The sequence below is a fragment of the Balaenoptera ricei genome, chromosome 11 (assembly GCF_028023285.1).
Source record: "Balaenoptera ricei isolate mBalRic1 chromosome 11, mBalRic1.hap2, whole genome shotgun sequence".
Taxonomy (NCBI): Eukaryota; Metazoa; Chordata; class Mammalia; order Artiodactyla; family Balaenopteridae; genus Balaenoptera; species Balaenoptera ricei.
The window spans coordinates 33,677,318-33,703,923 of NC_082649.1; the positions used below are offsets into that span (position 1 = coordinate 33,677,318).

At 47.8% G+C, this 26,606-nt stretch overlaps 1 protein-coding gene and 1 long non-coding RNA gene across 4 annotated transcripts; one reads left to right on the forward strand and one right to left on the reverse strand.

The window, feature by feature from the left end:
* Positions 1-444: 444 nt before the first annotated feature.
* Positions 445-26,403, reverse strand: TAF8 (TATA-box binding protein associated factor 8). Of its 3 annotated transcripts, none has more exons than XM_059938707.1 (9): positions 26,348-26,403; positions 25,428-25,584; positions 23,283-23,381; positions 22,874-22,936; positions 21,374-21,498; positions 18,962-19,109; positions 17,392-17,534; positions 10,291-10,430; positions 7,973-9,529 (listed from the first exon to the last, which is right to left on the reverse strand). In XM_059938707.1, the coding sequence occupies exons 1-9, from the start codon at positions 26,390-26,392 to the stop codon at positions 9,469-9,471; spliced, it is 981 nt and encodes a 326-aa protein (XP_059794690.1). In that variant the 5' UTR covers positions 26,393-26,403; the 3' UTR covers positions 7,973-9,468. The 3 variants fall into 3 exon arrangements, with proteins under 3 accessions (XP_059794692.1, XP_059794690.1, XP_059794691.1); XM_059938708.1 differs by having other exon boundaries at positions 7,973-9,986; XM_059938709.1 differs by lacking the exons at positions 7,973-9,529; positions 10,291-10,430 and adding an exon at positions 445-944.
* LOC132374696 (uncharacterized) lies at positions 10,263-11,186 on the forward strand. The gene is made up of 2 exons (XR_009505722.1): positions 10,263-10,494; positions 10,581-11,186. It is a non-coding gene; the product is annotated as an uncharacterized LOC132374696 (long non-coding RNA).
* Positions 26,404-26,606: the final 203 nt, after the last annotated feature.

Genomic DNA, 26,606 nt, shown 5'->3' on the forward strand with positions numbered 1-26,606 from the left:
CAAGCAAAGCCAGCCCAAAATGTCAGTAGTACTGAGGTTGAGAAACCCTGTAATCTGGCTTTAAAGCCTGCTCCCTCAGCTGCTTTTACTTTGAAGGACTCCCAGCGTGATGACTACTAGGGAGCAGGCTTTGGTGAAGGTGGTCAGAGATGTCTCAGCATGGGGGTGGAAAGAGGCTCTGGAAGGCACACCTCCTACTCGCACATCTGTCCAGTTAGTAGGCACATGCAGTGAAATCACAGAGGCACAAAACCACTCATCGCATCGACACTTGAAAGAACAGAAGGCTGGAAACTACCCAAGTGTCCATCCACTGGGAGCAGGTTAAATAAATAAGCTACAGTAAAGCCATACAATGGGACACGATGCAGCCAAAAAACAGAAAGAAGAAGTGTGTTTGTTTTTATTATTAGCGTGGAACTATCACCAAATATACTCTGAGAAGTGGGAAATAAAAAAACATGGATAGTTTATACATGGAGAGTTAAACATGGATAGTATCTACCATTACATAAAAATGGAAGAAAGTATATACGGGCATTTGTGTTTAATGTATAGACTATTTCTGGAAAAATACATAAGATAATATCGATATCAACATACTGGAGGCCTCCAATGAAGAGAACTGAGAGTCTGGGAGAGAGGGGAGGAGGGGGATGCTTAGTTATTACTTATATATTTTTCTGTTTTTTAAATGTTATACTGTGTACATATATTATCTATTCAAAATTAAATAACTTTTTAGTAAAGTAGAAAAAAAAAAACGTAATAAAATGGAGATGACGGTGAGCCCCCTGCTCCAAGAGGAAGAAAAATACCTTGAACTTGATTCCAGGAGTGAGAGTGCCATGGGAAATCTTTACCCTCAGGCCAGCTGCTGCCCACTTGTACCCAGGCACTGTCAGGTGATGCTCAGAGAATCAGAAACTTGTTTCAGTAAGAGCCTGAGTAAAACAGAAGAATGACAGACCCACTATCAGTGGCTGAAGAAAATTCATAAATGAATGCCTAACAAAATCCCAAAGAAATACCATTAAAATTTGGGGCCCCAGGGTTCTTCCGTGATGACAAATAACTGACAAGGCTCGGGTCATTCCTCCTGTCCCCGTACAAACACTTCTAAGAGCCTCTGAGGATCCCGGCCCTTCTATTTAAAAGCTTCTCACATCATCAGCAACTCACCTGGGTAAAGGAGCTGGGGCAGGGCCCCTTCCAGCCCTGGACCCCACCAGTTCAAATGACCCCTTTCCTGGGGCAACCCTGGTACAGAGCCGGCAGACGCACTCCAAAACCCAACCTGCCCAGAGGGGGTTCAATCTGAGGGCCAATGCCACGGAGGGGACTTCCGCCAGCTTTACAAGGAGAAGGCTGGTGACCGCTGACACCAAAGTAGCCTCACAAGAGAAGACCACAACAGGAGGGCACAGGGGCCTCAGGGGCTGTGCTGGGGCAGCCGCTGGTCACCTGCCCTCCCACCTTCCCTCAAGCCATCTCCGCCCTCCCCTGTCCTCACTCACCTCTTTCAGAAGTTTCACTTGCTCACCACCCCCCATTCAGACCTCAGCATAGCCTCTATCCTTCAAGTCCTCAAGTCCTCAACTCTGACCCTCTGTTGACAGTGGTTCCTCTGTCTTGGTAAGTGGTGTTCAACAGGTTCCAGTGTTTGTCTCCCCGACTACAGTGCGAACACCCCAGGGGGAGGGAGTTATCCGTGTGTTTGTGTTTCCTCCTCTCCCCTTGGTACCGATACAGGGCTCAGTCTGCAGGGAGTAGTCACTCTCGGCCTTGTTGGCTCTCCTGGGGGGAGAGGAGGAAACTCACTTCCCCCCAGTTCCATCATGTTTGCTAAGTGCCAGACTACATGAAAATTACTGAAGAGAAATGGTGTCTCTCATGTCCCTCCGGCCAGAATGCCACCCAGGAGCCCGAATGACCCTTTGATAAGCTAAGTCAACTGCTGTCACTCCCTGGCTACCCATCTCTCTCTGAATAGCACCTAGAGCCCTGACTCAGGCCCGGGAGGCTCTGCACCAACTGGGCCCTGCTCCTCCCCGGCCCCCTCTCCCACCGCTCTCCGGGGTCAAGGAGCCCACACCCTGCCTCAGAGCTCCTGTGCTGGCTCTTCCCTCTCCCTGGAATGCTTTTCCATGCAGCTGGTCCCATCGATGCACGCGGGGCCCTGCTCCAACAGCTCTCCTCCCCCACCCTTTCTAAAATGGCACCCTTTCAGTACCCAGCCCCTTTCACCTGCCCCTCCAGATCCGTTCGCTCACCACTTCTCCACCCTGCACAGGGCCCTGGGAGGCTGGCCGCTCTGCCTGCAGGGACAGGCCCCACACACCCTCTGGCTTCCGTTCAGCAGAGAACAGGCAGGATCCCGGAAGGTGGGAGGGGGCAGGAGGCCAGGCCATTAATCCCCGGACCGGCTCTCTCCCTGCAGGGTGGCTGCCGCCCACTGGCCCCTCAACGGCCACAGCCTCAGCTCTTAGCAGAAGGGTCTCACCTCGGCTTCTCTCCAGGTTCTAGTAACTGCTCCCTCCCCTTCCTGTCACTCACCCAGGTCTGGTACCTATGCTGTGCTCCCCTATACTTTGCCCACACCTTTGGAGGTGATCCCTTTATTAAACTTTCCTCAAATTACCCAGCTTGAATATACTGTGGCTTTTCTTTCAGGCCCCCAATTCACCACCCATTACATGCCTATGGTTTGTGAGCTGTCTGGCCCCCAAATAGACCAGAAGGTCAGAGAATACAGTGGCTTAGTTATCCTCTGCTGCATCCCAACGTCTGACTCGGCGCCTGCGCACAGTAGCTCAATAAGTATTTGTCGAATGAGTGAATGAAGAAGGGAGGGACTGAGGTCATCTGGAGAGAGGATGTAGAGGCTGGAAGGACAGGCAAGATTTTAGGAGGCGATGGGGAGGAAGAGCACAAATGAAGGCACAGGAGGCAGTGGTGATGAGGACGCCGCCTCCCCTCAAGGCATAAAGACCTCTGTTTCTGTCCTTCTTAGCGCTTCACAGTCTGATGATTTTGGTCTTTGTTTTCTTTGTATGTCTTCCCACTAGAATGGATTCCCTGGGGGCAGGGGCCATGTCTGTCTCGTTCACTATGGTATCCTTAGAGCTTGGCACAGTTCCTGACATACATAGAAGGCACTAGATCCATACTTGTCAGATGAAGGAAAGATATATGAGTTATCCAAAAGAAATGGTGAATTGGTAGAGGACCTGGAAAGCTGGGTTGGGCAGTTTGGAAGTCGCGTGGAGAGCAGTAGGGATGAACTACAAGTCCTAGTGCGGGGCTGGGGATCGGGGGACAAAGGTGGAGCTTATAGGAAGACGAGCCATTGTTACAGAGTCATTATTCATATACCACGCAAGACTCTTCAAGGAATGAATAACAGTGATTAGCAGCCTCACCGTCACGCTCTCCGTAACTGGTTCCGTTTCTAGCTCCCTTCCCAGAGACCGTGTGGGTGTGCGGTGGAAGCCACTCTGCACACAGTAGTGTCAATGCCTTTGAGGAACAGAATCATGCGGTCTCGAAGCAAGAGTGTGACAGGTAAAAAGCATGGACTTGAGCAGGATGCCGGGGGGCAGGACCGCAGCTCTGCTCCTCAGCACAAGCGGACTGAGGTGTTTCTGAACGCCTGGGTCTCCAGGTCCTCAACTGCAAGTGGGGACAGTAAGAACATTGAGGTAATTGTGAGGATTAAATGAGTCAATATGTGTAAGACACTTAGAACAGTGACTGGCACGGGTTAAGTTCTCAATTAGTATTAGCTTGTGTATAATTTTAAAAACAACACAAAAGAAAAAAGAGAAGTCTGGCAATGGAATAACGTTGTCGTTTATAAGGCACAGGTACAGACGTTCTCATTAAATCCTCCTGATGAGGTATCATCACTATTCATTTTATGGAAGCTGGTTTGGACGCTTAAGGATTTGCCCTAGATCTCAACAGCTGGTAGGTTGTGGTCGGGCCATAGGTACAAATGTCACCGAGTCCTGTTTTATTGAACCACATGCGTCTATGTTGAGCGACTTCAGGATTCCACAAAAACAAAGCCCAGGAAAGCCAGTTCCTTTTACACTTGTCCCCCCACCCCCGGCCCCCTGCCCCCAAAGCCAGGCCACTTTGTTACTGGTGTTTCAGTTAAATGCACTCATCACCTTTTAACTGCCTCGTGGTTAGAAACAAAGGAAAGGGGCATCCTCATCCCTATGCCGGAGCTGGGAGGGACTGCTGTACACTTAGGAGATGTGAAAACCCAGTGCAATGTGTGGATCTTACTTTAATCCTGATTCAAACCAGCCAATTATTAAAAAATAAAAACATCTTTGACACAACTGGAAAAATCCAAATATGAACTGGATACTAGGGGATGTTATAAAATCACTGTTCAGGGGCTTCCCTGGTGGCGCAGTGGTTGAGAATCTGCCTGCTAATGCAGGGGACACGGGTTCGAGCCCTGGTCTGGGAAGATCCCACATGCCGCGGAGCAACTAGGCCCGTGAGCCACAACTACTGAGCCTGCGCGTCTGGAGCTTGTGCTCCGCAACAAGAGAGGCCGCGATAGTGAGAGGCCCGCGCACCACGATGAAGAGTGGCCCCCGCTTGCCACAACTAGAGAAAGCCCTCACGCAGAAACGAAGACCCAACACAGCCAAAAATAAAAAATAAATAAATAAATAAATAAATAAGCTGAGCTCTCTGAATTAAAAAAAAAAAATCACTGTTCATTTGTTAAGTGTGATATTGATATGGTGATTATGTTAAAAAAAAGAAAGTCTTAATCAACCCACACAAATATGCCCTCCATACAAAAACCTAATTTTTGACAAAGGTACAAACATCCGTTCAATGGAAGAAGGGTAACTTTTGATCAAGGGTGCTGGATCAATTCGACATCCTCAGGCAAAATAGTGAACTCAACCTAAACCCCAACCTTATAAAAAAATGTACTCAAGGGACTTCCCTGGTGGTCCTGGGCTCCATGCTTCCACTGCAGGGGCCCGGGTTTGATCCCTGGTCAGGGAACTAAGATCCCTCAAGCAGCTCGGCCAAAAAAAAACCAAACCAAACAAACAAAAAAACCCCAAAAACCTTAAAAAACAATTACTCAAACTAGATCAAGGCCTAAAACATAAAATACATCTATAAAAATATTAGAAAAAATACAGAAAATGATCTGCAGGACGTAGGGCTCAACCCAAAAACACAATCCATAAAAGAAAAAATAAATTGGATTTCATCAAAATTAGAAACTACTGCTCTGCAAAAGATCCCTGTGAAGATAATGAAAAGACCAGCTTGTAGAGAAAGTATCTGCAAACCACATGTCTGACAAAGATCTTGTATCTAGAATATATAAAGAAATCTAGGGCTTCCCTGGTGGCGCAGTGGTTGAGAATCCGCCTGCCAATGCAGGGGACACGGGTTCGAACCCTGGTCTGGGAAGATCCCACATGCCACGGAGCAACTGGGCCCCGTGAGCCACAATTACTGAGCCTGCGCGTCTGGAGCCTGTGCTCCGCAACAAGAGAGGCCGCGATAGTGAGAGGCCCGCGCACCGCGATGAAGAGTGGCCCCCGCTTGCCACAACTAGAGAAAGCCCTCACAGAGAAATGAAGACCCAACACAGCCATAAATAAAATAAATAAGTAAAAAAAAAAAAGAAATCTAAAAACAAAGAAGCAATCCAGTTAGAAAATGGACAAAAGATTTAAATGGATAATTAACCAAAGAGGATACACAGACAGCAAAAAAGCACATGAAAAGAAGTTCAACATCTAGGGACTTCACTGGTGGCGCAATGGTTAAGAATTTGCCTGCCAGTGCAATGGACATGGGTTCCATCCCTGGCTGGGGAAGATCCCACATACTGCAGAGCAACTAAGCCCGTGCACCACAACTACTGAAGCCTGTGTGCTCTAGGGCCCATGCTCCGCAACGAGAAGCCACAACAATGGGAAGCCACTAAAATGAGAAGCCCACGCACCTCAGGGGAGAGTAGCCCCCGCTCGCTGCAATTAGAGAAAGCCCACGCGTGGCAACAAAAACCCAACACAGCCAAAAAAAAAAAAAGAAAAAAAGATGTTTAACATCTAGCCACTAGGGAAACGCAAATTAACATCACAGTGAGTATTACCGCACACCTATCAGCATGGCTAAAATTTAAAAAAACGGTAACACCAAATGCTGGCGAAGACGTGGAGAAACTGGCTCACTCGTACACTGCTAGCAGGAACGCAAAATGATACAGCCACTCTGGAAAAGAGTTTCAGTTTCTTTTAAAATGAAACATACAGTTACCACAGGACCCAGCAGTTGCATTCTTGGGCATTTATTCCAGAGAAATGAAAACTTATGTTTACATAAAAACCTATACACAGATGTCTGTAGCTGCTTTATTCTTAATAGTCCCAAACTGGAAACAGCCTAGATGTCCCTCCTTGTATGAATGGTTCAACAGACATGGTACATCCATACCTGGGATACTACTCAGCAATAAAAAGAAAGGAACTACTGACACACACAACCACCTGGATGGCTCTCACTCGCTTATGCTAAGTGAAAAAAGCCAACTTCAAAAGGTCACAAACTTTGATTCCATTTATATATTTTTTAAATATGGAGATGGAGAACAGAGCAGTGGCTGCCGGGGGTAGGGATGGGGAAGAGGTGAGAGGTGGATGTGGTTATAAGGAGACAGCATGAAGGAACCTTGTGGTTATGGAAATGTTCTATATATATTTTAATTTTTATTGGAGTATAGTTGATTTACAATGTTGTTAGTTTGTTTTTTTAAATAAGTTTATTTTATCTGCTACATTGTTCTTTTTTAAAAATATTTTCTTTATTTTTTTGACCGCGTCGGGTCTTAGTTGCAGCACATGGGATCTTTCATTGCGGTGCGGGCTCTTCGTTGTGGTGTGCAGGCTTCTCTCTAGTTGTGGCGTGCAGGCTCCAGGGCTCATGGGCTCTGTCATTTGCGGCACGCAGGCTCTCTCATTGAGGCATGCGAGCTCAGTAGTTGTGGCGCGCGGGCTTAGTTGCCCTGCAGCATGTGTGATCCTAGTTCCCCGACCAGGGATCAAACCCGCATCCCCTGCATTGGAAGGCGGATTCTTAACCACTGGACCACCAGGGAAGTCCCTACAATGTTGTGTTAGTTTCTTCTGTAAAGTGAATCAGTTATACATATACATATATGCACTCTTTTTTAGATTCTTTTCCATATAGGTCATTACAGAGTAATGAGTAGAGTTCCCTGCGCTATACAGTAGGCCTTTATTAGTTACCTATTTTATATACAGTATAGTGTGTATATGTCTCAATCTCCCAATTTATCCCTCCCCTTCACAATGTTCTATATCTTGATTGTGAATCTACACATGACAAAATTGCATAGAACTACACACACACACACACACACACTAAATGGTGGAATCTGAGTAAGCCCTGTGGATTGTACCAATGTCGTTTTCCTGGCTTTCATATTATACTACAGTTATTCAAGATGCTACCAATGAAGGAACTGGTGAAGGGTACATGGGACCTCCCTGAACATATTTTTTTTTTTTCAACATCCTCAATCTATAATTACCTCAAAAAAAACTTTAAAAAGTCTATCAGATGCATAACAACATACTTACAGATTACATGACATAGCTCTTAGATTTGTTTTAAAATATACTCTAGGAATAAAAAATAAAAGAAAAAAAGTAGAAGAAATAGATGAAACAGAAAAGATGTTGGTAAGTGTTGAAGTTGGGTGAAGAATACATAGGGAAAGTATATATACTTTCCTCTCTAGTTTTGTGTTTGCAGACTTCCCAAATAAAAAAAGTTTTAGACAGTTGAAAAAGGGTACTCTGTCCAACAAAAGGGCTAAGCCTTACTTATTGGTATACAGCTTTACTCACTGCTATAACATTTGCATACAAATTAAGTTCAAAGCTTATAATTCTGTTTCATTTACAAAGTTTTTATTATGACCTTTTATTAAGAGCTCATAAATCACATGCTTAATCTGGCTCTGTTGACTACTTTTTCCCTCCATGATTCCCCCAAAGTTATAAAAAATAAAAACTTATAAATATCCATTGAGGATTATGCACAGTTTTTACACGATAGTCAGGTCAATGTTTCAGGTTGTCCAACCATCTCCCAGTGTCTCATGCAGAACAGAATTACAGCAGCAAGGCCTCTGAAATCTCAACAGCAGAAAGGGCAATTCTTTTCCAAATCCCACCTCATCCCTTAGTGTTACAGCACTCAACAGGTGCTTGTTTGGGATAGTAGCAGGAGGAATTGCTGGGATGACTGCTCCCGGGAGCAGGTGAGAACAGCAAGCCGGGAAAGTTTCAGCCCTGCATCTGCCATGGCTCAAACCTGGAACTATATTTAAACTTAACAGGCCAAGAACCACCAAGAGCCAAATGGCAAGTTCAGAGGGGGTCAGCACAGGCCCGATCTGACTACTTTCAACTGGAAGAGTTTCAGGTCACTACAAACCGGAAAAACTCTTATTTGGTCTAGAGCTGGGGAATCCGATTTTCTCACTCAGTATCCTCTCTTCAGTTGCTGACGAGCAGCACTTTCCTTCCAGCCAGCGGGATGAAATGCTTAGAGGACAGTGAGGCCAGAGGAACATGGAGCCTGCTGTCAAGTCACCAGGTTTTTCGAGTTTTCAGATTCACCAAGAGGACAGAAGGTTAAGAGATGACTGTGGAAGCCGAGTATCAGGAGAGCTCAGCATGGACCTTAGGACACTAACCCAGGATCTCCTCCTTTACCCTGTGTTAACCTCCAGGTGTCACTGGCATTTCTCTTCCTCCAACTTGGTTTTAAAACCTCTTCCTTTGGAGAACAGTCAAAAGGTATCAGCTTGCCCATCATCTTTCTTTTTTGGTTTGTAGGGCACATCAAGGATAGAGGCAAAGAGGCTGGACAGATTCAGACCTGCAGGCTCTTCTTGGCCCACTTCTGCCATAAGGTGGGCACATGGCCTTCCATCCACGCCAACTTCCAGCAGACCGAAGAGGTTTCTCAGCTTTCAGAACATGAGGCTAAGCCCGGCCTTCAAAATCTCATCCCCGCCACCTCCCACCCCCAGCAAATCCTTTTCCTACTGCATAAAACCAGTGATTCCTCCATCAAATCACAGCGTAATATATCCACTGATGTAGGCTCTTGTCAAAGAAAATCTCTTTTCCCAGGATGGGGCAGAACTTGGTTGTTCCCAAGCACACGCTCCACAGAGGGACAGTAAATGATAAACCCCTCAGGAGAGGGCGCTGCCCTGCTTTAGGGAGCTTTCATCAGATGCTGATGAGAGAGTCAGTACTGCCTTTCATTCTACTCCACACGCATCTGCTTATGCCTCCTGACTCCTGCCGGCCCCAGATCGAGGCTGCGATGGGTGGGCCTCCTGTTTCCAACATGTTAAAGGAGGGAAAGTCACCTTCGATCAGCCCGACAGGGCACGTGGAGCCCAGGTGAGGTGAGAAGTAAGGAGGTTCTAGGACGATAAAATAGGTGCCACAAATTGTCAGTCAATAAAAGGGGTCAAGATATCCTGAAACACAAACTAAGCAAACAGTCTTTCTGGCAGTGAGCAAAGTAGGCAAAGAGCCCTTTCTTTCCTGCCACCTTCCCTGGTCTCCCAGGTTTCAAGGAATCAAGTTCCATGATTATAAACGAAGTCACTGGCTGCTCCTGTGCCCCACGGTATGGCCCGGTTGATTTAAAAAGCCTCATTGTTACCATCGTATCTTCATCAACCCAAACATCCAGTGAAAACAGGTAATCTTAATAGAGAGTTTGCTATTAAAATCATGCCCGGTCACACCCTAGAGCCTCAGCTCGACCCCGAGGCAGCCACCCTCTTCTTCCCTCGAGTGGCTTTAACTCCCCCAGGAGGGTGGCATCCACGTCTCTCTACAAGGCAGGCTTCCTTCTCAGCTCACGAGAGGGACCTAGAAAGAAGAGGAATCCATGGAGCCCGCCTGGTGGGGGCCCCAGCTGCTCTCCTTCTTGCGGGGGAACAACTGCTGGGCTGTGAGGGTTGGTCCCTGGGCTGCAGGATGCTCAACCTCCATGCAACAAAAGGTACATGCGGGAGATGAGGACGGAGAGGAAAGGGGAAAATATTCCCCTCTCACCAGAGTAGCTCTCCCCAAGGTTCAGAACCACTGGTGAGCCTCTCTTTTCTGCCAAGGAGCAGAGAAGACCACCTCGGTCGGCCAGGGAGGCCTCTCTGCACCCTGGCCTCCAACTCACTTCTTCCTGCGGATCTTGGGTTTCTTCACAGGCCGCAGATAGGGGTTATCGATGATGTTCTCCTCCCCGTTCCGGCTCCCCGACAAGGAAGGGTTCTGCTGCAGGACAGAGGTGTTCTCCTTCTCAGCTCCAGAATCATCCTTTGAGCAAAAGCCGAAATAAAGCAAAATACCAAATGGCATAAGGAAAGAGATCATGCCCACGGTAAGAACTACTGTTAGCATCCCTTCCATTGAGAAATTAGAAGCCCAAGCACCACCTTTTGGCTAATGTGCCTCTCTCTGCCCCAGACGAAAGGAGGCCAGGCAGCGGCTGCTATCAGAGGAAGGCGAGAGCACCAGCTTTGACACAGTGGAGCACAGAACACCAGACCCTGAACCTCTTCAGAAGGCAGGAACAGGAGTTAGAAGGAACAGAGAGCTGGGAGGGGCAGAGTCAGGGGCTACAATTTAGACGCTTCAGGGAGGAAGCCCAGCCTGTGCGGAGACAAAGAAAAAGAGAAGTGGCTCCCGATGCCCTGCAGGACTGAGAGGTACAGGACTGAAACAGATCATGTGCATAGGGCACCCCCTGGACCAAAGCTCGTGTAAATCATAATCGATTTTCCCGCAAATTCTCAAATATCTGGTACTTGCAACATGGTACAAATGATCATATCCCAGCAGAGGCCAGAAGCTGCTCAAGCCCCGAGAGCTCCCATGAAGGCGAAGCAGCACACGCAGGCACCAACACAGAGCGTCCTCCACCATCTCCGTCTGCAGCCCGTGGATCAGGCCTTTTGCTGTTCGCTTTTTGAGGAAAGTGATTTTGGAGAAAAGCTTATACGTTTGAATATATTCAATATGATCTCAGATAAAGATTTTTTAAAAATCACAATGGGATGTAGACATAGAAAACAGTAATATGTTGAAGTTTTACAAACGGCTTCTGGAAATATGGGTGATTGATTCTCCTTTCCTTTTTTACACTCTCCTATTTTCCAAGTTCTTTAAAATGAGCAGAAGCTGCAGGCGAAGGGGGTAAAAAATCACACGAAGCAGCGCAGGCCCAAGGGGCTGTAAGGGACCAGAAGCAGCTGGTTGGGCTGCGCCCCCTGGTGGCAGGCCAACGGTTCTGTCACTGGGATTCCCGTTCTGTAACTTGAGGCAAAAGAGGACTTGACCTTAACCAGGAGATTATGCTGTCAGAAGACAGCGGGACAGTGGACAGATGGCAGGGTCTCCCATAGGGACCACTGGCCTAGGACGGCGGTGCCAGTCTGGGCTCAATGACACTGAAGAAAGCATGACTCTGAGGTTCGGCTGCGTGCCCTCTCACTGTCCATCAGCCCTGTTCTCCCCAGAGACCCAGTTCATCCAGGGCCCCTGTGCCTTCCCTCTCCAACACCCAGTCCGGTGGCACTAGAGTCATTCTGGACCTCCTGGAGGCTCCCTTGAAAGCGAGTACCCCAAGATCAGCCTGGCTGGCTCGTGTCAGACTAGGTGCTGGACACAATGTCTGACCACACCCAGACCTGCCTTGGATACTGGGCTCTGACCTTTCTGAAGTTCTTAACGGCTCGGTTTAGTAGCTCACCCCTACCTCCCTCCTCTCATCTCGCTACAGGAAACGCCCGACCTTCAAAGTTACTGGAAGTTCAACTGTGCCTTAAGTGTTTCCTGAGATGATTAGGGTGGAGGGGACCCAGTCAGGGGTGCCCTGGGATCACTGCTGGAGGCTCCCCCGACTCAGCTCGCTATGCCTCATGAGGCCAGGACTTGGGGCACGAGTCATGGGACAACAGGCTTCTCTTCTCCCAAGGACAGCTTCTGGAAATGCCACTTTCTTTGCTGTCTTTGGGGACAGGCAGCCTTGAGATGGGGAGGGACAGGAGGAGTAGACAAAAGAAGTAAAGTACTAAAATGACTGAGATTTGTAAAAAAAGGTGGGAGTAGAAAGGTCTGTCAGGAGCCACCTGGGCCTGGAAAGGCCAGACTCAGGGCATGTGTGCACGCCCCTCATGCACCCGCCTCATGCACCCGCCTCATGCACCCCAGGCGCCCTGGGTGACTGCATCCAGCCTCACAGCTTCTACCACCACTTCCACGGCAGCATCCCCAACTTGAACCTCCCCAGCCCTCACCTCTCCCTTGACCTCCAGGCCTGCACGGCCAGTTGCTCAACCACCTGCCATCTCCACCGGGCGGTCAAGCAGGCATCTCGAATTCAACGTGCCTAAAACTGAACCCCGAGCACAAACAGCTTCTCCCACTGTCTTCCCGTCCTGTCCTCCCAGCTGTCCAAGCCCAAAACTCTGCAGTCACTCCTGCTTTCTTTCTTTCTCTGGCATCCCACAGCCAACCTGCTGGGAAAACTTCTTGGCGTTATCTTCCAAATACAGGCAGAATCTGACCACTTCCACTCTCTCTACCGCGACCCCCCTGGTACGACCCACTAGTGTCTCTTACCCGGATGGACAACGGCCTCCTAACTGGCCTCCCGCCACAGTCCCTCCTCTGCCTGCCCCATTCTCACCAGCACAGCCAGTGCTCCTTGGAGAAGTTCAGACCTGCCTCTCCTCTGCTCCACACCCTCCCAGGACTCCCACTTCATCCAGTGAAAAGACAGTTCGTAAAACTGCTCACAAGGCCCCGCCTGATCTGACCTCTCCCTCCCCTCCCCCGGCCCCACCTTCCTCAGTCACACCTCCACTCTCCTTTGTGCTATTCCCCAGGGCCTTTGCACTGGCTGTTCCCTTTCCAGGACACTCTTCCCCAGATATCCACATGGCTCACTCCCTCACCTCCTTTAAGACTCTGCTCAGACGTCACCTTGTGATGTGTACCCTGAGCACCCTATTTAAAACTGAAACCTCCACCCTTTACCCTGGATCCTCCCCTACTCAGTTTCCCCCCCCCGTAGCACTTTCATCTTTAACATACTATATAATGATGTATTTACGTATTACGTCTATGGTCATTCCCCCACTGCCAACACACAGGCTCCCGAGATGCAGCTATTGTCTTTGTTCTGGTCACTGATGTGTCCCAAGCACCCAGAACAGTATCCGGTACTTACCAGGTACTAAACAAATACTTGCTGAGTAAATGAATGGTACAATGTTCAGAAAAGAGTAAAAGTTGAGACACTGGGATTGCCTGCAGAAGTTCAAATGTATGAGAAAATAATCCTCTGATACACCAATTTAAAATGAATAGCCCTGGGACTTCCCTGGCGGTCCAGTGGTTAAGACTCTGCGTTTCCACTGCCGGGGGCGCAGGTTTGATCCTTGGTCAGGGAACTAAGATCCCACATGCTGCGCAGTGTGGCCAAAAAATAAATAAATAAATAAATTAAATGAATAGCCCCTTCATGTTCCTAGATGGAGTAACCAGAACCAAGTTAAACAAAGTAACTACCTAGCAACAGTCCTTGACAGCTGTGACCTTGATAGATAAAAGAACAATTTAAAACACCAGTTACTGAACTTACCGTAACAATGTCTGTAAATGCTAAAGACAGAAAACCACCTAAACATCCACAGGGGACTGGCTCGCTGAATCCACACAATGGAGCAGGAGGAAGCTGTGGGAGGGACGAGGCAGCTCCTCACATACAGCGAGCAGCGACCACCGACCACCGAGAGCGCCACAAAGAAAGCAAGCGAGGGGAAAGGACTGTTGGTGCTTAAAATAACAACGAAAAAACATCTCTAGAAGGATTCACAAGAGACTGGTGACACTGGTTGCTTTGGAGGAGGGAAAATGGACGACAGGGAACAAGGACAGGTGAAAGACTGTCACGATACATCTTTCCGTACATTCTGAGTCTTAAACATATGATTGTATTTGCCAGTCCAACGAAATAACAAGCCCAACTGACTGTCATAAATTGTTACTGGAATCCTTTTCTTGAAGTCTTTTTATTTACTTATTTTGTACAGAAGAGCATATGGTCATACAGCAGGGGCAGGGGGGCAGTGGGTGCCATGAGCTGCCATGTGCCAGGCACCTGATATGGATGAGCTCATTTTATCTCAGGCTCCTCACTTCCCCTTGAGGTAGGTGTTCCTACTCCTATTTGTATTTGTGAGGAAACAGACTCAGATGCTGGGTCATGCAGCCAAAGTCACTTAGCTGGAAAGCACCCTGGTCTGGATCTGAGGCCAGGTCAGTCTGACTCCGAGGCTCAGGTCTTTCTACTCTTTGCTGTCTGGCTTGGCCTCTGGGTATCCAGGAGTCCTCAGGCAGTTCCTGGCATCCTTTCAGCCTCAGTTCACTCACCGCCATGACCTCACCTATGTCATTACATTACCCGGGAGTTTTAGATAACACATCTGCAAGCCCTTTAGCTGCTTTGTATTTATAAAGGGACAGTGATGTTTGTTTAGAAGACTCTGCCTTCTCATAAGGTGAACCTCATCTTAGTCCGTGACCCAATCACCATATCTCAGACCAAATTAACTGAGTCCAAAACAGAAGTGTAGAATAACAAAGCTCCTCTGCTCTATGTAGAGCCATGGGCTCCCAGCCCTAATTCTGAAAGGAATAATTCAACATTAAAGAAATGTGTGTTCAGGCAAGGGAGACCTTCAGCAAATACTAGAGTCAGCACTGGCACTTTCCACCTGCATCCTGGGGCCTCACACCTCAGAGAACACGAGGACCCCTCAGTCCAGCTACAACCACTGGGCCATCCCTTGCTTAAAAGCCAGGGCCAACCTTAAAAGATGGATGAATGTGGTAACCTGACTCTTAGGGTCCTGTAAGCTTTAAAGGCATTAGAGCTTCAGCAGGTCTGTGACTCTACTTGGCACTTTCTCCCCTGATGCATGTACAAGAGTGGGTCTTATCCTCTTACTTGCCGAGTACAATACATCGTAACCAGAAAAGAACACCCACAAGTTTCGACGAGCACAACTCCCCCCGCCGACCTTTGTCTCTGTGCCCACACATTTTATCTCCTATCCTGGCTCTGAAATGTCCACAATAAGGCTAACCCCTCCTTTTGGGCACTAGATCCCATGCCCTCTCCCTTACCAAAGATCATCATTCCAAAATGTTTCTTTCTCTCCTGCATCAACTTTACCAGATCATTTTCATCAGCATACAAACATCCTGTTATTTCTTTTATCTTAAAAAACAAATGAGGGACATCCCTGGCGGTCCGGTGGTTAGGACTCCACGTTTCCACCGTGGGGGGTCCACGTTCGATCCCTGGTTGGGGAACTAAGATCCCGCAAGCTGCAAGGTGCGGCTAAAAAAATCAATATATAAAATTTAAAAATAAAAATAAAAAACAAAACACCTCTCTGACCTCCTTAATTCTTCCCCTTTAGTTACCGCTCCATTTTCTCTCCTTCCCTTCACAGCAGAATTCCTTGAAACCATGGTCTACATTAATGGAACTTTCTGTGATGATTTAACTGTTCATATCTGCGCTGCCCAGTAGGGTAGCCACGAGCCACAGGTGGCCACTGAAATGTGGCTGGTGTGACCAAGGAACTGAATTTTTTTGTTTTATTTAATTTACATCAATTTAGACTTAAATAGCCACATGTGGCTACTGGCCACTGTAACGGACAACACAAGTCCACACTCACCGACTCCAGTTCCTCTCTTCTCTTTCTCTTTGAATTCACTTGCTCTCATTCTTCTTGAAATTGCCATTGTCAAGGTCACAAACTACATTCCCGTTGCCAAATCTAACGGGCAACATCTCAGTCCTCACATGACTGGAACTAACTGCAGCTTCAGACACAGCTGATCACTCTCTTCTCCCTGAAACACCTTCTTCCCTTGGCCTCCGGGACGCCGCAGCCCCCTGCCCCCGCACCCCCCACCCCGGTTATGCCACCTTTCCCGCTGTGCCTTCTCCATCTCCTTGGCCGGTTCCTCATATCCTCACCCTCTGAACAGCGCAGAGCCCCAGGGCTCAGTCCTGGCACCTCTTCTCTATTTTATCCTCACTCACCCACTAGGCACTCACCTGGTCTGTGGTTTAAACACTATCTACACGCCGAGGACTCCCAGGTTTGCATCTCCTGAGCCCAAGAGCTCCTTGAACTCCAATACGCCTATGCACCTTCCTACCTGACCCCACCACCAGTATGTCTAATAAGCATCTCAAACTTACCTCGTGTAAACCTCTACTCCTGGCTTCCCCCCTACACCTGTTCCACCCAACTGTCTCACCTGTCTTGGCTGAGGGCACTTCCATCTTGCCTGCTGTTCAGGAAAAAACCCTTGCATTTATCTTTGACTCTCTTTCTCTCACATCCACTCCATCAGTCACTTCTGCTCCGAAAATAATCTAGAATCTGACCAAATAATCTACCTGTGTCTTCACCTCTACCACCATCTCTCAGCTTCTTGCACCAGCCTCCCGACCGGTCTGCTTCTGCCCTCACCCTCTGTAGTCCACCCTCAACCCAGCAACCTCTCCGATCCTGAGACCCTCCTCTGCTCAGCACGTCCAGGGTCTCCCATCGTACTGACAAAAAGCCCAAGTGCTTAGGTACCGTTAAGACCTGACTTTCCCAGGAGCTCTCTGACCTCGTCCCCTGCTGTCCTCCCCACTTTTGCTCATGCCACCCTGGCCACCCTGATGGCCTCGCCGTTCCTCAGCACTACAGCGCCCACCTCAGGGCCTTCGCATCTGCTGTTCCCTCTGTGGGGAATGCTCTACTCCCAGATACATGCGAGCCTTGTTCCCCTCAGGTCTTTACTCACCTGTCACCTTCTCAGTCACCCAATCTAATACCACATCCCCCAGGCCCATACCTGCTCCCATCTCCTAATTTCTCACTTTTCCTTAGCTCCATGAGGGCAGGACATTTTGTCTATTTTGCCTCCTGCTAATTCCCTAGCACCTGGTACCTGCCTGACTCTGGCAGGTGCTCATTCAATATTTGTTGAATGAATGAATGGATCCCCGGGACACAGACTTATCCCTCGAGCTAGAGATCGTGTCGCAACTGGATCACCGCGGGCCCATCATGCAAGTCCCTAACATGGGGCCAGAGACCTGAGGTAGGTCCTGTCCAATCCCCAGGGTGATAGGCAGAGAGCAGCACGGGCTACTGCGGGGGGCATGCTGAAGCGGGCAGAAGGCAGGACCCACCGTGTTGATGTGAAGAGGGAGGTTCTCTGTGTCTGTCTGCTCATCCTGCTCCGAGGAATCTGTCTCCTCCATTTGTTGCATCTCCAGCTCAGACGGAAGAAGAGCGGTCAGGTAGGGGATGGTGAAAGGCCTAGCAGCAATCACTGGGGGATTGGAAGAGAGGCCGAGAGCCTTATGACAGATCAGCGAGCAGCACCGAATGACAGTGATGGCTAACACGCGCGAGCACTTACCACAGGCCAGGCAGTGTCCTACAGGCGTTACATGTTATCTTTAATTCTCGCCTCCACCCTATTAAGTAAGTACAATTATCAACCCCATTTTACAGATGGGAAACCTGAGGCCCGGAGAGGTTACGTGACCTCCTCAAGCACACCGGAAGTGGTGGAGTGGGATTTGAACTCAGGCAATGTGACTTCACAGCCTACTTTTACCAAGTACCACTAAAATCAGAGAGAACTGGGGCTGAATCCTAGCAAAGCATCAGCTTAGTGATCTTAAACCCAAGGTCAGTTAACCCCCCAGCCTCATTACTAGAGCAGGGATATGGATCCCTTTACCTGAAGGACTCAAGTCCCGATGGCGGACTTGAGAACTCTCTGCATGGAAGTATATCCACTGAGCTAGAGGGCACTTCAGGTAAATGAGTGACCCAATTCCTCCAAAAAGCACTGAGGCTGAGTAGGAGAAATCACTGGTTAAATAAATAAATAAATAAATAAATAAAAAGAAAGTCTCTGTGCATACTTCTATGGTAGAATGTCATTATCAGGAGACACTCGAAGATTATTTTTAACGTGGCTCAGATGTGGGGTCCTGCAGACAGAAAGAGCTGGGTTTGAATGCTATCTACTCTCCGTGTGACCTTGGGCAAATTATTTCATTTCTCTTCTCTATAAGCCTTGGCTCCTGGAATGGTGGAAGTAACAGTTCCTAACTCAGAGGCTCACTCGAGGAGTTCATGAGATAACGTAGGGAAAGTGAGTAGCACAGTGTCTGGACTTAATAACTTAGCTGCTGTGGTTCCGGGGCGAGGCACACAGCGAGAATCCAACAGGAGCTTGCTGACTGAATGAATCATCTAAACCCGTTTCCCTCACTCCCCTTTGGAAACACTGAGGCCTGTGGAGAGGAAGGAACTTGGTCACATGATGAAATGATAGTGCTGAGATGAGGAATTATATGGTAGCCCTGTGAGAGGACGTCGTGAAGGCAAAGCCTGGCAGAGGTTCTTTAACTGCCCTGCCCCCTGACACCAGGGTCCTTCTACCACCAGGGCTGCCCCTTCTGCTAAATGAGCCTCTCTGATGCCTGGGGCTCAGTCACCCTCGAGGTAACCTCAACTCAATGCACTTCAAGTGCCCAATCCCAACAGAGGCCATTACTGTTTTGGAGTCATCAGTTAGGGACAGGCCCTTAAGACCTAGAAAAAGGAGCCAGAAATGAAGAACAAGTTCCACCCAATACAAGGACAAAGCTTATTCGTTTCTTCCAACGACACTGAGAGAGAGGGAAGATGGGGCGATGATCTCAGAGGACAAGCCAGGGTCCACAGAAGGGAGACACTCACAGGGAAACGTGCTGACGTCATCTTTGAAAAGGCTCTGGGTCTCGCCGGTCTTGGCCATAAAACGGGTGAGTGCCCGCTCCACGTCTCGTCTCTGGGATGCGGCCTTCTCCCGCAGGACCTGATAGTCTGACACGGGCTCACGGTACGTCTAAAGGGAGAACAGCAAAGACACTAGAGAAATACCAATGACTACACTGCTCTCCTCGGGTTCCTGCCTTGCTGTTGCTCTGTCCTCCCATCCTTTAAATGACCCCTACCGTCACTGAGAGCAGAGATCCCCAAGGGCAGTGGAAGGGCAGAAAGAAACAATATAACTATGATTAACATTTACTTTGAATCTTAAAAGTTAAGAAACATACAGACATTTACATTTACGTGATTGATCCCGGGCCTTCATTTAGCTCCAGTGACAGCTGGACTCAGGCATAAGAGACACATCCTGAAGGGAGAGTGGGAATTCCACCCTCACACACCTGCCGGGGAAGCCCTGCTGGAGACCACCCAGGGGCCCTCAGTGTAACATGACAACAGAATTTTCTGACATGTTTAAAATCTTCCCAAGATGAAGAATTTAACAGGATTCTGAATACACTGGTTCAAAACATGAAAATGCAAGATCTTACAATTGTTTTTAAGACAACTGCTTGACATTTAAAAAGTTGGAAATTTAATAGGAAAATTTTAACATAAGTCTTCAAATAATTGGTAGATGAGAATGAAACAAATTAGTTTTATGATTTATTAAGGGCAGCCTAAGATCCCACCTATCTTTGTACTGTACATTTTTCAACTATGAGAGCTGTTAAAGTATCAAAATAAACTGAACTTAGAACCAGACCTCCTACTTCGTATTCCACCAAGTATTAAACCAAGATTTCAAAAAATACAAAAGCTGAGGCTATAACGTGGCTGCCACTAAAAAGGAGCACCAGTTTCCTGAACCTTTAATAAGGGTCAGATGATCTTTCAATGTACATTGTTTTAGTACTGTGTTACATTACAATATTCACGTAAATGAGCAAACAAATACTGAAGCAAGTGCTTAATACTGTACTGACAGAGATATGCTACAAAAGAGTTAGAGACTGCTGTGGGTTGAATTATAGCCCCCTAAAAAAAAGACGTGTGGAAGGCCTAACCCCCAGGACCCCAGAATATGATCTCATTTGGAAATAGGGTCATTGCAAGATGTAATCAGTTAACATGAGGTCATATGAGTAGGGTGGTAAGAATCCGATATGACTGGTGTCCTTATAAGAAATGGCCACGTGAAGACGGAGATACAGAGAGAGGGCCGTGTGAAGAGGAAGACTGGAGTGATGCATCTACAAGCCAAGGGGCGCCACGAACTGCCTAGAAACCACCTGAGGCTGGGCAAAGGTTTCACAGGGAGCCTGCCGACACCTTGATTTTGGACTTCTAGCCTCTGGAACTACAAGACAATACATTTCTGTTGTTCTAAGGCACCGAGTTTGTGGCACTTTGTTACAGCAGCCCTAGGACACTAATACAGAAAATCCTGGTCAAGAGCAATGGCTGCGTTGCAATGGTGGATGACCACCTGCTCCTTTCCCCCCGTATCCTGAGGTGTGGAAAAATCTCCTGGAGGACTTGCCCCAACCCTGCATCGTGGCCATATTTGCACCAGGATGCAGTGTGGAGGCGGGGACACAGGAAGCGAGTAGAAGAGCCTCTGGGGACTCCTATGCACACTGTACCTTCCCGACGGAAGGTGAAATTGCTAGAAGGCAAACTGGAACACGGAGGACATGTTCGGAGGACATCTGAACTAAGGAGGACAACTAGACTTGCCCCATACAGACCCAGAGCTCACAGTTATGATAAGTTCCATTTCATATTACCAAGTTTTACTTTTTGGGTTTTTTTTGGGGGGCCACACCATGCAGCTTGTGGGATCTTAGTTCCCAGACCAGGGATTGAACCCAGGCCCTCAGCAGTGAAAGCACGGAGTCCTAACCACTGGAATGCCAGGGAATTCCCCCAAGTATGTTTTAAGTAACTCCTTCCCTGATTTCAAAAATAACTCTCACCTATTATGGAAAATTTGGAAAACCCAGAAAAGCACACACAAAACAACAGTTACCTATAATCCCACCAAGAATTACTACCAGCATTTTGTGGAATGTGTCTCTTCTCTACGTGGCTAGGTACTTCTGTGTTTGGGTGGGACAAGCAAAACTGTGCCAGCTTCAGTTTCTTTATTAACTATATTTTTGCCAGCAAACTGGAGAAGATAATTCTCCTTTGCCAGATTGTTTTCCAGTGAGGAAAGACATTCTGAGTTCTGAACTACCCTGTGACCAACAAACTTCTGGACTCCAGTCTGACAGCCAGTAGAATGGAGTCTGCTTTTGCATCAGTCACAGCCCCCAGGGTGGCCTTGTCACTCACCGGAGTTTTGATGTAGGTGTGGGGGTCGGGGAACTCGGGAAAATGGCTGGGGATGTGTGGCGGGTGGGGTCGGTTCTGTCCTGCAGTGAGGGCCTTGGGGGTCACCGGCTGATTGGTCACTGGAGCTGCAACAGAGTCACCAGCTGTTACTCTTCCACCCAAGGCCTTGCGCCTCTACCCACACCCTCCTTTTCTCAAAGTAAATGCTGGACTCCAATGTTCTATGCAACAGGCACTTTGTACTTCTACCAATAAAAGGCCTTTAATGGCTTGAGGACCCGAAAAGGTACCTCCGCCCCCCAACAACGCCCGGCGCGGCATGAGCTGGGGTGACATTCCCATCTACAACAATCTTGCCTGCACGCCTCTTAGGTCGGTGAGTGGGGGGCTGAGACAAGCTAACTACATAAAGAGCAGGCTGAGGACCTAAGGAAGTTAGGTGGGCTGCTAACTCCTTTCAAGAACCCAGGTAACAAAGACAGACACTGAGCCAGGGTAAGTTAAGTGAGGGCCACTGAAAGCAAGAGGGGTTGAAAATGGCACCTTTCACTGCCACTTTGAGAGGAGCATCTTAAAACGATGTCAGCCGGACTCCCCTGGTGGTGCAGTGGTTAAGAATCCACCTGCCAATGCAGGGGACGCAGGTTCTATCCCTGGTCCGGGAAGATCCCACATGCCGCGGAGCAACTAAGCCCGTGTGCCACAACTACTGAGGCTGCGCTCTAGAGCCCGCGAGCCACAACGACTGAGCCCGTGTCGTGCTGCAACTATTGAAGCCCGCGCGCACGTAGAGCCCGTGCTCCGCAGCAAGAGAAGCCACCGCAATGAGAAGCCCGTGCACCACAATGAAGAGTAGCCCCCGCTCGCCGCAACTAGAGAAAGCCCGTGCACAGTAACAAAGACCCAACGCAGCCAAAAAAAAAAAGATGCCAGCCTGAAAAGAGTGATGAAAAAAAAATCTAGTGAATTCTCCCCAGGTCCTGCAAACCCAAACTAGTTACTCCAATCAACTCAGTTTATGGCACTCAGTGTATCTAAGGCAGAGATCATCAGACTTTTTGTATAAAGGGACAGGAAGTAAATATTTTAGGTTTTGCAAGCTGTGCAGCCTGTCACAACTACTTAACTCTGCCATTATTGCATGAAAACAACCATAGATAATAAGTAAACATGGCTGTGTACCAATAAAAGTTTATTTACAAAAACAGGAGGTGGACCACGTTAGGCCTATAGGCCATAGTTTACTGACCCTTGACCTAAGGAAGAACAAGCACTCTCACATTTTTCAAGTAGCATCGAGATGGTTTACCTTTCTGGTGACTGAACTTCACATCCTAATCCGACTAGCCCAAATAACGATTACATGGTAGGTAGCCCCAAATAATGGAAGGGAGCCTGCAACGAGGCAGTAGCTACATACCAGTCCCTGCCCTACTCAATCAATTCATTCCACCAGCATTAGTTGAGCACTCCTGAGTACCTCAGTTCAGACTCACTTACGGGCAGTGATGACCATCCTCTGAGACCGCTTTGCATAAGCAGGGAGAGTGTCCACATTGAAACCTAAGAAACAGGAGAACAGAAATCACCGCCCAGACCACTGGATACTGAACGTGGAAGGGGAAGTAATACTGTGGTGAAATAGTTTAAACTCCCAACTCAAGAGCTTTGCTGCCACTCAAAAGAAGCTCCAGCAGAATCCCTGAAGAGGGAGTTAGGAGGCCTCTTAAAGGGGTTCAGAGGAACCCTCTTTTGATAACTCTCTCAAGCTAAAAGCAAACCAGGAGACTCACGAGGGGATTTAAGAACGCTCAGCAGAGGGGGCTGCCTCCTGGGGACTCCTCTCTCTCTCTCTCTCATGCCTCCAACTCAGCTGCACTGAAGAAACGGAAACTGGAGGTGTACTCACCCATCTCGACAAGGGTGACCACAATATCTGACAGTGTGGGCTGCGTCCTGGCTGTGTGCTCACAGTAAGACTTGGCACTCCTCCCAATTTCTGAAATGTCTAGGAAAGGATCAAAGGCAGAAAGTCTTACTCTCAGTTCCCAAACAGTTAAACATAGAATTGCCATATGAGCCAGCAATTCCACTCCTAGGTATCCACCCAAGTGAAGGGAAAACAGGGACTCAGAGTGCATGATGTTCATAGCAGCACTACTTGTGCATCCATGTTCACAGCAGCACTATTCACAGTAGACAAAAGATAGAAACAACCCAGTGTCCATCCACAGATGAATGGATACATAAAATGTGGTCTATCCATATAATGGAATATTATTCAGCCTTCAAAAGGAATGACACTCTGATACAAGCTACAACATGAATAAACGTTGAAAACATCATGCTAATGAAATAAGCCAGACAGTCAAATATTTTAAGATTCCACTTATATGAGGTATCTAGAAAAAAAAATTCATAGAGACAAAAAAATTGATTAGGGGTTACCAGGAGCTGGGAGGAACGAGGAATGAGGAGTTACTGTTTATGGATACAGAGTTTCTGTTTAGAATGATGAAAAGTTCTGGAAATGGATAGTGTTGATGGTTGTACAACATTGTGAGTATATTTAACACTACTGAATTGTACACCGAAAAATAATTAAAATGGTAATTTTATGATATGTACATTGTGCCACCAAAAAAAAAAAAAAAAAGTCTTATTATCTGGTTGTCAAGTTTTTGTTTCTTCTACCTGAAGCTGAACCTCTTTTCAGTCATGCTAAACTCCTTCAGGGGAAAGGGGAAGCATGAAGCTGGGCTCCATGAGTGGGTTTCAGAGGTGGATGGGCAGCTCCATGAAAATTCTGAAATTGTGCTGAATTTTACATACAAAAAAGCCTTTTTCTGGGACGGGTCCACAGGTCAAAACCATTTTCATAATAAAACGAGACATTCTTTGATTTTTTTAGTCTCATTCTCTCATGCAGTTTTCCAGAGGCTATGTCACCTGTGATGACATCATGGCTCTGCTGGACAATGGGAATGTGTGCTTGTGCATTCTTATGTTTTAAAATGTTCTCAGTTTTATTTTCTAATGTGACAAAAATCTCTATATATAAAGCCCATGTATACAAAATTCCTTGGGGTCCTCAATTTAAGAGTCTAATGGGGTTGGAGATGGCTGCTTTAGGAAAATATTTGGTATTTTGAAGTTCCAAACATCAGCTGCAGAGAGTCACGTCAACCCAGATCATGCCCTTCCTGGGGCAGCCCACATCTCGTGACTGATCAAGACCAGACTACAAAGGCAGGGCTTTGGGGGACTGATGTCAGATACTCTGATGGGCAATAATTGCTCCAGAGCGCCCCACTGAGTTGGCCAATTCTTTGTTTGGCCTGTACTGCAGTTCAACTTCTCTCTCTGCCTAAACCTTTCTCTAACTTCCATTCATAGGGTTGATTCCGCCCTCAAACACCTTAAATACCCACAACCCTCATTCCATCCTCCCCTCCCCTCCCCTCCAAGGGCCCAAAGAGGGAAATACAGTGTACATGCACAAGCCTATGTGAGACCGTTCCAGGCTCCTAAACCTCAAGATACTTCCTTTTAAAAGTAGGTTTTTTTCTTTTTTCCATTTTCTAAAACGTATTCACTCTCACTCTTTGTATCACATAATATAGCACTTGATTATATAATGTGTGGCATCTATTTCACGGGAATTAATCCTGACTCTCCAATGAAACTGTAAGTTCTTCGAGCATAGAGAACAAACAGCAATAATAACAGCACCTACAAGTCATCGAGAGCTTACAACGTTCCCAGCTTTGACTGTTTTACGTATACATCTCACTTATACTCAAAACTCCAGGAGGTACAAATTATTATCCCTTTTCACAAAGGAGGCAACTGAGGTTCAGGAGGTTTAGTGGTTTACCCAAGCTATTAGGTGGCAGAGTGATGACCTACACCCAGGTATATCTGATTCTAAAGCCTGTAAGTCACTTAACAATGTTCTTCTTTTTCTTAAATCCTCTCTAACACTATCACAATGCAGGACACAGAACAGATGTTTGGTTGACTCGAAGAAGGCCTATTGTTTCCTGGTACTTACAGCTCTGCAGCATCTCTGTCAATGTTTCCACAGATGCTTTCTCAGCGCTCTCAAACCCTGCCTCTGTCAGCAGGGAGCTCACAACCACTTGCAGGGTTCGCCTTCGGGCCAGATGGTAGTTATCAGCAGGGTTAGTGGACTGTTTACTTCCTGATCTCTGTGAATCAGCAGCCCAGAAAGAGAAAACATTTTCATCCAGAGGACAAGGATGCAATCACAGAGTTCACGTACTGCCAATGGCAAGCAAAGGTTCTTCTGCTAAATACTTATTAGTGCTTAATAAGATGTGGTAGTCCCTGATGTTTAGACTTACAGCGCTTGGCCAAATGAATAATAACTGAGCACCCCAGGGGCTCTAAATTCGGAGACAGCCTTTCTGCCTAATACTTACAATTCCAATAACAAAACGGCTGTTTTCTACTTTCTATTTTAGCAGATTATCAGAATATATAGCTGAAGAAACACAACGATGGGATTGAACTCATATCCATCTCCCAGAAAAAAGTGACCTCTCTCTTGTTCCTCCCATCTCCACACCACTTTGCTAACGAGGAAAATTAAAACAACAAACACATGAGGCTAAGTAGAGGACCTACAAGTAGGAAGTATTTTGAAACGGGAATCCCTCCCAACTTTGGCGAGCCAATAAGAAGGCGAACGCGGCCTCGTTGCCCCAATCAGGAGGTGTTCCGGGCTCCCAACCCCCAACAGAGAACGGGCCAATCAGTATACAGGTCCACCAACTCAGGAGGTAACCGCCGAGTCTCGAGAAGGGGGTCACGTACGACCTGGAAGACCCTCCTCCACTCAGAGCTCATGGTGGGGCTGGATTTCTGGGTATAAGATTGTAGCCCAGGCTAGGGGAAAGTTACAGAATGCCCCGACTCTCTCGGCTTCGGCCCCGCGCCTCCCGCCCTTACCGTTCCGGAGCTGCCAGCCCCGGCAGTGGCCGCCGCGTCGGCCATCTTGCTCTGGCGTAATGTGCCTGAGCGCAGGGCAGCATGGGGCTTGTAGTCACGGGGCGGGGAGGAGCGGCTAGGGGGCGGGGCGACACGCGCCCTTCTGGGCTTTCCTAGGCCCAGCGGGGTCGGGAGGGTGTGTTGGGTGACCCCGCTCACTTGGCCTTATGTGAGCGGTGCGTTCAGTAAGCCCCGGAAGTGGCCAGGAAAATGAGCTCTC